Below are 9,755 nucleotides of genomic sequence, written 5' to 3'. Positions count from 1 at the left end.
TGGCAGGGGGGTTGGAACTAGATGGTCTTTAAGGTGCCTTCCAACCCAAATAATTCTATAATTCATTCTATGATTCTGTGAACATGACAACACTGGAAAATCAGAAGAACAGGATTAAAGAATAAACTGACAATTTAACAATCAGACCGATGAGGTTCTGGTACAACCCTTGTAAGATTGGTGGGAGCCAGGGAAAGAATTCCTTTTAAGAAATAACTTAAAAAGTTCAGAAGAGAAAGGCATTACATGCTTTACAAATCAGATAGATTGATCCAGTCCCAAACTCTGTATTCTTACACATTGTCCTATTGCTACAGAAATATTCTGGAAAAAAGAAAAGACAGTAAGATAACAAAGCCCCTGAGAAAGCAGTCACAACAGTGCATTTGTGCCAGAAAACGAAGAGACAGTTTGTACCAGAATCTGTTTCTAAGGACACAGTGCTGTACGGGAAGGGCTGGCAACCATTGACATAAGGGTTTTTTTATACAGAACGTAGCCTAATCTAGGACTCCTCTCAAGAGGATCAATAAAGGAAGACCAGCAATGCCTTGCCAGACTCATGCCTAACTTCTGCAGTTTCTATTGCCACTATAATCCACTCTATGGATTATTTCGGTTCCTGCAATTCACTGTATTGTTGTTTGACACAAACTTAAAAGCAGAGCAGCAACTCAAGCACATCAGTAATATAACTTTGTTCCAAGTTTACTAGTGGTAAAAACACAGAGATAATGTGAGGCAGATGAAAACCCCGGGTTGCTAACACTTACGGTGTTGAGTATTTGTGGTTGATGTCACATTTTGGCACTGAGATACTCCACTTGCAGATGAATATTTTAAGGCAAGAATAGTCTCACCCAATTATTACCTCTCACTTCCTGCATCTCAACAACTTAAGAGTGGTCCAAGTCCAAGCTGATGCCTTACAAAACGCTCCTACCCAGCGGCACAATTCTTCCAGAAAAATACAAGCTTTTTAGAAGAACACATGCTCTTGTCTGAGAAGCCTAGCACAGAGATGCTGCTGCCACTGACCTTAAACAAGGACATCTAATGAAGTCATGGACAGCATCAGCTGTCAACCTACATCACTTTATCCTTTTTGCTCCACACTCTACATCTGAAACAGTCCTCTATGTCTCCCCAGTTTCCTCCTTCCTTACTTACTTGAAGTAATAGTAAAACCCTATCTGGCCTCTGTGTCCACCTCCCACTGTCAAAGCACAGCAGAACTGTGATGGAACATACAACATCTCTCTTCAGGTAAAAAGAGGAGGCAGAAACAAGCTGTGGGTGCTGCCTGGAAAGGAGGGAACTAAGCTGTGTGCAACTAGAGCTATGAAGAGAAATCCAAGCCCTCAGCAACGCTGGAACTAAGAAAAGCTGCTTCCTGTTCCTTTAGTTGACCTACCTTCAGCTGAAGATTCCCCTTCTCGAGAAACAAAACTTCTGGATGAACACCTTTAAAACCTGTTCCTACAATCAGGACTGAACTAGAAAGACATGTACTCTCTTGAAACAATTACTTTCATGTCACCGTCACCAGCACTTAGCTAGACACTGAACCATCAGAGTTCTGTGAATGTCAGCAAGTCTTCCACTGTTCAGTTTCTTCGGCTGCACCACAGGACTGTATTTATTGCTATAACTCTTACTGCAATGAAACACTTACCTGTGGGAAGTCCTTTTCCCCTCAGCCTCTCCCGAATAGCCTGGCTCCTGTCTGGCTGCAATTTTCTATCACCATTGCAAGAAATTTGATCCACCTGCAAAACAGGGAGTAACGCCAAGTCAGACATTGAAAGACTTCACATTAGTATAAAACAAGTGTCCATTACATAAATACACAACATAAGTTAGTGCCAAACAGTTAAGTTAAGTTCAAGTTCAGAGTGGAAGTTCAAACTTTTTTCATAAAAAACAGGTTCATCAGTGGAACATCCCCTAGAATTATCCAATTTGAATCATCTGCACATTACTTCTACTACACATTTGGTCTACTTTTTTCCACTAAGTGTAAGTCCAGTTCAGAAGCGTGTAACTTAAATACATTCCACCCCTACAGCAAACCAAAGGGACAGGAACACTTGAAAACCGTGTTCCATGGTTGCAGCATGACTGGAACTTGTGATTGGCCTGATGAGTTTTCTGTGTAACACGAAGAACCGTCTTGTACCTGATAGTTTTATGCTGATACCTCACACAATTTATTACAAATGTAAAAATCTCCTAAATTTGTAAGAAGTCTCTTCTTCAACCCCTCAGGCACATTCCTTCCATGCCAGGCTTAACTACTCCCAATAACTTCCTTTTTTTAATGACTACTTCTCTAAAAAAAAAAAACCCCACAAACAAACAAAAAAACCAACAACTTACTTCACATGTACAATCATTTAGAGAAGAGCTTATCTGCTACAGCAAAGAATCTTTACTGAGATCTTTTGATACAGTGAGAATCAGCATAACTTGGACAGTTATTCTTAGCTGGAAGGTGGGAAGGAGAAATCAAGCAGCCCTCTATCCATCACAGTTACAATGCAACTCAATTACCATTAAACAGACTGGATCAGCCCTGTGCCCTGAAAGTGAAAACATTCCAACAAGACCTCTCAGCTGGGCATCACACACCACCAAATGACCAGTTAGAGCTAAGATCTCACAGAGCCTTTGAGAAGGCCAATCTAGACTGGAGGCATACTGATCTTGGAATAACAAGTTATACTGTAGTTCTGAAAAAGCCACTTTATACACTTTTCTTATTGACTTAAAAATTCCAGCACATATACAGAGCAGTAAACATTGAAAACAGCAGGGATGGCTAGCTAAGGTGCATGAAGACATAGCAGCACAATTGTCATCGTTGTTGTTCTGTCAACACTCGGTTCTAATCAGCTGTTTTGTTTTTGTCTTCTTGCAAATCCAATGTAGTGACACGTTATGAATTAGGTTAAAAAGCTTACAGGCAGAGGAAATCTGGAAGATTAGCAAAACTTCAGCCCTGGATAACCACCAGTAGTCCCACTCCTTCATTATCAACATGGTATAGGAGACAGGAACACACTTGCTGGATCCAGCAGTCCACTGGATTTCAGTGCATACATTTGGGACCAATCTCATCTTTGGTAGGCTGGTCTAGATTAGTCTGTCACACTAACCTCAGACTCCCTCTGAAAGCCTGCTTACAAGAACAAGATAAGGAAAAGCAGCAACTTTGCTAAACAGAAAGGGCCACTGGAGGCTAATGATTTTCTCTCCACAGTGGCTGTTGCTGTAGCTCGTGGCCTGATTTAAGAGCCATATCTTTATTTTAAAGAGTCCACTGATTAAGGCCTTGTAGGCCTTTATTTCATTGAATCATAGACTAGCTCTACTTGGCAATTACACAAGGCTTCAGACGTTACAGCAAAGAACACTGGACTGGCAGATATAACCTCACAGACTAGACAATGCTTTGTGGAGCTCAGGCTCAGCACTCTTTCTGGAGGCCTGTCATAATCAGCTGCTGTCAAATGTCAGATAAACACAGGGACCTCTCACCTTGTGCAAGCATTTCCAAACCAGATTTATGAAGAAACTACCTATTAGATCATAACATTTTTTTTTTTTTAAAAGTAAGCATTATCAAGTCAAATGTTCTTGCAATTACAATGCTGTCTCTCTAGACACCAATTTTTACATTGACATAATCCCAATGAGATGAAAAAAAAGTTTAACTGAGGACCATCATAGGATATTGTACCAGCAATAAGAAACCACTCATCATTTTTTATAATCATAAACAGAACACAAAAAAAACAAGTACTGGCCAGAGAACAGTCTAACAATATTGACAATTTATGACCTTCTTTTCTACTCAGAGACTTGAAATTATTTAACTATTCTGAAGTTATGGTGTAATGGCTTAGGTGAAGGGAGAGGTTGCCTGTCAGGAATAGTAACTTTACAAGATGAACTCATGTAGTTTCTTTCATTTCTGAAAACAGTTTAATGCATTTGTCATCATTAAACAATAACGTCCTCCGCAATTATCTTATCCAAGAGCTGAGCAGAAGTGCAAGAGAATTGCCACACCACCTAAGAAGTCCCTCTTCCTGTTGATACACAGCTCTCCAAAAGTCAAGCATAACTTTAAAAAAAAAAATTCACAGCGATCGTTTTTGAAGCTTTTCAAGTAGCAGTAAGTCTAAGGCTTGTTCCAGAGACTAATCTTTTTTATTCTCCCATTTTTCCTTACTTTTCTTTCTGTGAAGACAAGCAGTTCACAAAATAATCTTCCTCAGAAGCAGCAGTTGTAAATGCATACTCTAGGAGGAATCGTCACGTGCACAAAGACTAGTTTGTACAAGGGGACAAAAGCAATTCTCTCCTTTCAACATTTACCCCATCAAAATTGCAATACAGTAAAACAAGAGGAAGAATGACTGCAGAGCGACTCCAAATTAGCACCTTTGCTCTCTTCCTGCATATCTCTTACTCCTCAAATGCTGACACAGACTTACCCCAGACAGGCTTCCCAGCACCAGCCTGACCAACTGCTTCACGTATGAAAAAGAAGGGGCACAGTTGCTGTTCCGTATGTGGGCACTGCAAGCATCCAGAACAGTCCGCACTGATACGCGGGCATAAATGACGTCTTCACACATGCCGAGGAGTATGCTGTTAAGGTGATCGCCGAGTTTGATAGGCTAGTGACGAACAAAAACAGGAGGGATAGGAGAAGCAGTTTTAATGGTGACTTGTGGTACACAAAGGAGGCAAAAGAAAAAAGACATTCAACACAGTAAAATAACTATTCATGAGACTATTTGCCTACATTTGAGTGCCAATTTGAAAGTCACCATCTAGATGGTGAAAAAAACTGCGGTTGTATATGAGGGGACAGGCATTCCACATGTAAATTTGATTCCTACTCTACAACAATCTGCCTGATCTCTAAGGTCAAGACACCAATGCTTTCCTTTCTCAAGGGCTTAGTGACTAGTAAAAAGGTTCAGAAGAAATTTTCTTTGCTATTATTCATCATTCTGCCAGTCACAAGCAGAAAATTCAGACCTCATTACAATAATTTTGTAACCCTCTGTCTGCTATGCTTATTTTCTACAGTTCCTCATGTCACCAATATTCTGCAGCAGGTGTGTTAGCGTTTCCAAAGTCTAGAGGCAACATCAAACAGTACCAACAAAAACGTAAGGAACAGAACAGCAAAGCCCCTGGTTAAGGAAGCAGAGCTTCCTAGTCACAGGACAACACCCATATCGTTAAGAACAATCCAGATTTACTTCTCCTCTACCCATTCAGTTCATCCAGTGCTCCGTACATGGAATATCACTCCTCAGGGTATGCAATAGTCAGCGATAACACTTGTTCTTGGATGCCGCAGGCACTTGGGACTTGAGCTTTGTGATCTGCAACTCTCCCCAAGTGGGTGGGTACCCACAAACTGCAAGCGCTGTTGTGCGTTTTGCATCACAGAGCACTTCAAACCATTACAATCTTCCAGGCTCCCCGGTACAGTACTCAAACTGTACCATTAAAAAGTATTCTGAACCACCCTGCTTTAATTAGCATAGGCTTTCCCCATCCATCAGTTTAGTATTCACGTTCAACCACACTCTGATCAGCAAAGCAACTCATTAACCAACATATGCAGGCAAATATGGGAAAAAAATTTTGGAAGTTTATGCAAATAAACACCTAAAAGTAACATCACAGACAGTCTGTCCATTTGCCTCCACTAACTCCAAAGGGCAGAAGCACCACATGAGGACAACCTAAAGGTAAATTCTAGACTTTGGCTCCCCATTTCTTTCCAGGCATACCTCACCACACGGTCTTTAGAAAAATTTATCACGAGGTAGAGCACTCCTTCCCACTGCATTACTGTGAAACTGTTGCTACAATCCAATGCCAAAGGAAGAAACAAAGAACAAGTAGACTAAAATTCATGCCTACTTTCTGCTCAACACCTGCCTTAAGTCACACTCCCATTACTGCTGAACACTGTTCCTTTCATCTCCTACAAGGCAGGAGAGCAAAGAGAGAGGACAGCTGTCTAAGAAAATACTGGGACTTCTGGGACAGGTACAGTAGGCATTACAAATAAGTATCCCTAAAAGTCATAGCTTCAAGTGTTCTGACTTTTGCCTTCCAGCAGGTACTTCCAAATCAGTACAACTGAGAACCCCACTACCACTCTCTTAAAGGAAGTATTAGGAACTGAACACTTAATTTGCCACAGAGCCTTTCTCAAAGTTTGCTTCTTTACATATATCGCCAACTAGTAGGACTGGACCGAAATACAAACCAGAAATAACTTATCTACTCGAGCTGCACAACACTCTGCCAAATCCTGCAACTGCAAGGCCATCATTAAATGCTTTTTTGGATGCATTTCATCTTATTTTTACTCTTTCAGATAATCACTTTTGGAATTTTAACTGGGAGCATAGAAAGAGCACCCAGGAAGATGATGAATCCCATCATCTTAGTCAGTTTTGGAAAGTCAGTCTAGGAGTTCTGCTGGGTGTGTGAAATAACTGTATTGAGCAATAACACTCGGCTCTAAGCAGCCTGCAACTGCGTCTACATGGACTGACGAGCCAATACCAAGAGTCTACTCCCTGTTCCAAACAATTCATACCCTTTCTTGGCCATTGTGCAACACGAGTATCTGTATCTGCCAAGTCCAGACTGACAGAAGTTACAGCAGCATAGAGAGTAAGTTGCTTTATTGTGAGTAAAACAACAATGTTATTTAAATATTTGTTTTTATATAAGCCTAAACCAAAACAAATAATTTTCTCCTTTGTCAGCAGCTTAAACTGTTGTCTTTTAGCCGGTGACACTACAGGATAGACTAGCCCAGATGTATCTTCATGGAAACTAACAGAAACGTAGTGTCAGCAGCTTCTTTCTGCGAGACAACACCACCACCCTCTCACACTCCACAAGAAAAAAGCTCCAAGTACAGGAAAATATCCTACGCTTCAGTGTCTCTTTATGCCGCCTTGCCATGTTAACTCAAATGCAGATTCACTCAAACTATGAAGTCTAAAGTTACAATATTAAACGAAACCAAATCTAAACTTACCTGACTCTGAGGAACTTCATGGTCAGCTCCCCAAAACAGTGCCATGCCAAGGGAATAAATATGGACCTGTCGTAAGACACAATACATTTGTTGACTCATTGAGCAGGACTGGAAATGCAAAGCATAACTTGAAAGGAGAGCAACTAACTTATCATTTTGCCTGTATATATGCCTGGTATTTAAGCTCAGTTGTCTTTCAAATTGGTGGTCCTTTGCCACAAGGGTCAGAGAATCAAATCCTACAGCTACAAATCATACTGCATCTAACTAGTGCCTGTGTTCTCTCTTCAATTTTAAGGTTTTATTTCCCATTGAAGCCAGAAGCACATGTAATCCATTGGATCAGCCTGCTGTGGGGTACAGTCTGCATGGTTGTGCCCAAGGATCCTTAAAATTTTTGTCTGAAGGCAAGGCAGACCTTAACAGGACTCAAACAATGGGTTACTACTGTCAACAGATCTCTAAGATTGGGATCAAAGGAAAAAAGGAAAGAACATAAGAGTATCAAACATATAAAGCAGTCACCTTAATCTATCATTGATATTTTAAGCTACAAACGTGTTAATCATTACATGATTAATATCAACATTAATGTATCTTTAACATATTAAGCCCATCAAGACAGGGAATCAACCTTTAAGTACTGCAGAATTAAGAGCACAAACACATACCATCTCTGCAGATGACTGAAAACAAAAAAGGTAAGCACAATAAAACCAGCAGTTTTTCTGGACCATAAAAGCAACATGCACTAGTGATGGCTCTATCTACAAACGTACTAGTAATAGTTGTGCTAAACCAACAAGTTTATGAAATGATTGCACAGGCAATGAACAACAATTACAGGACCAGCAATAGATTAAAAGCAATTTGCTTAAGTCAGCTTATTCACTAACTGAAAGCAAAACATCTTTCTTAAATCTTGGGTACATACATTGACAAGATTTGTCCAGACTCAGGTACTTCATATACAGATTTTAAAAACTTAGGTGTAAGTTGAGTGTACAAAGGTGATGGATGGACTTAACAGAACCTACAAAATTATAAAAATAATTTTCCTTTTTCCATACTAAATACAGAGAGTTGTTAAAAATACAGATCTAGACCTAGCTTAGGGTCATAAAAGAAAAATCATCTCTGTACTGAGGAGTCTCTTAACCTACTCAAGGCAACAAAATATATTCTCGAAGACTCAGAAAAAGGATGACACAAATGTTCTTCTTTTTGGGCCATATTGCTTGAAAGATATTAAACCATTAATGCACTTAGCCAGGAATTAACACCAAGCCACAGGTTATGATGTGGGTTTAGATTTCTATTATAAAACAGAAAAAAGTTTCCTTTTCATGTATTCAGAAGAGCAATGCACAGCTTTGTGACAGGGTAAGGAAGTAATTACTAAATACACTTAGAAGCAACATGTTATTAAAATTCTTATCATAAATTCAATACGCTTTAAAATTGGAATTCAACATACTCAAAGCAGCACCCCAATCCTCAACTTGTGCCACTTAAACCTTGTGGGATGGTTTCTGCCTAGCCCAGCGTCTGAGCCAGCGCAGGACAGAAAGGTGTCTGCCAGTGTAAGGCAGCGATATACCAGATGCTGCTCACACGTGGTTACTCCCTGGTACGGCTCAGCCCAGCTGACTGACAAACCCTGAAGACTGAGGAATGGGGTCAAATTGGTGCGTATCTGGACCCAGGTGTGCACGAAGGATATTCAGATAAACAGGGAAACAGTGTTGTTCTTTGTGATAAAGCTGGAGCAGAACCATGGAAAATTTCTTTGCAATCCTGCTCAGAAGGGAAAACGAGGAGGCAAATTTTGTTGCAGGTGGCATGTTCGGAACAGACTGCAGCAGAGTTCCTTAAATAAGAGAGAACTCCAGCATGGAAACTAGGCAAAAAGCATCTATTGAAAAATTGTATTTTAAAACCCCAAGAAATTTGCTAGCTTCAAATGATCAGTAACTCATGTTTCTGCATAATATTACCTAATACGCACTCATATTTAAAATACTCTTCTCTCTCCAGATGAGGAAATCTTTGGTTTAGAAGCATAACATGCATCTCTTAACAATGAAAACATTTATTCAAAATTTCTAGTTAATTTTTGTATTATGATACTGCTAATATCTTCCACAATACATAAACCAACATCAAATTCATTTCCCAAATTGATCTTTCATTACAGTTCTGAACAATTTGCTTACTCTCTTTCCAATAAGCTTGCTGTTACCTCAGACTTATTTTGTATTCAAAACTGACCGGGTGTCTTGGAATCAAGACGGTGTTCATTGGCTATCATATATTCTAATAACTATCCTTGAATACACTGTTACTTTGCGTTAAGTGAAGTCATAACTCAGACGAATGCAATCCTGTCGCTACCTGTTACTAGGCCTTAAGAATCAAGATGGTCTTCTGCTTTCAGCACCTTTCAGACATGGTCCAATTTCAGTAGAACAATCAAAAAGAACTGGTTGGAAACCAAAGATTTCCAGTAAATGAATTCAGTGAACTACAGCAGGTTGTGACAGAACAAAAAAAAAAGTTTAAATGTGTTAAAAGTTACCGCAGTCAGCATGTGCAGTGCAAGATCTAAGAAGCATGAGGTCGACATAAAGACAAATAACCAGTGTACCATCCAACACACAGT

The 9,755-nt window shown here is 39.8% G+C and overlaps 1 protein-coding gene across 1 annotated transcript in view; it reads right to left on the bottom strand.

The window, feature by feature from the left end:
- Positions 1-9,755, bottom strand: part of LOC104507893 (tyrosine-protein phosphatase non-receptor type 13-like) — a gene marked incomplete at its 3' end in the record, with an annotated part of 46,050 nt that overhangs the window by 24,205 nt on the left and 12,090 nt on the right. Inside the window, exons 4-6 of the mRNA XM_010149325.1 lie at positions 7,094-7,159; positions 4,503-4,688; positions 1,676-1,769 (exon numbers count right to left, since the gene is read on the bottom strand). Of these exons, the coding sequence (XP_010147627.1) occupies positions 1,676-1,769; positions 4,503-4,688; positions 7,094-7,159 (346 nt within the window). The remainder of the gene's footprint in view (positions 1-1,675; positions 1,770-4,502; positions 4,689-7,093; positions 7,160-9,755) is intronic.

This window comes from Eurypyga helias, unplaced genomic scaffold, assembly GCF_000690775.1.
Source record: "Eurypyga helias isolate BGI_N326 unplaced genomic scaffold, ASM69077v1 scaffold13333, whole genome shotgun sequence".
NCBI lineage: Eukaryota > Metazoa > Chordata > Aves > Eurypygiformes > Eurypygidae > Eurypyga > Eurypyga helias.
The sequence above is the reverse complement of the archived record's forward strand: the minus strand, read 5'-3'. Positions and strand labels throughout refer to the sequence as shown.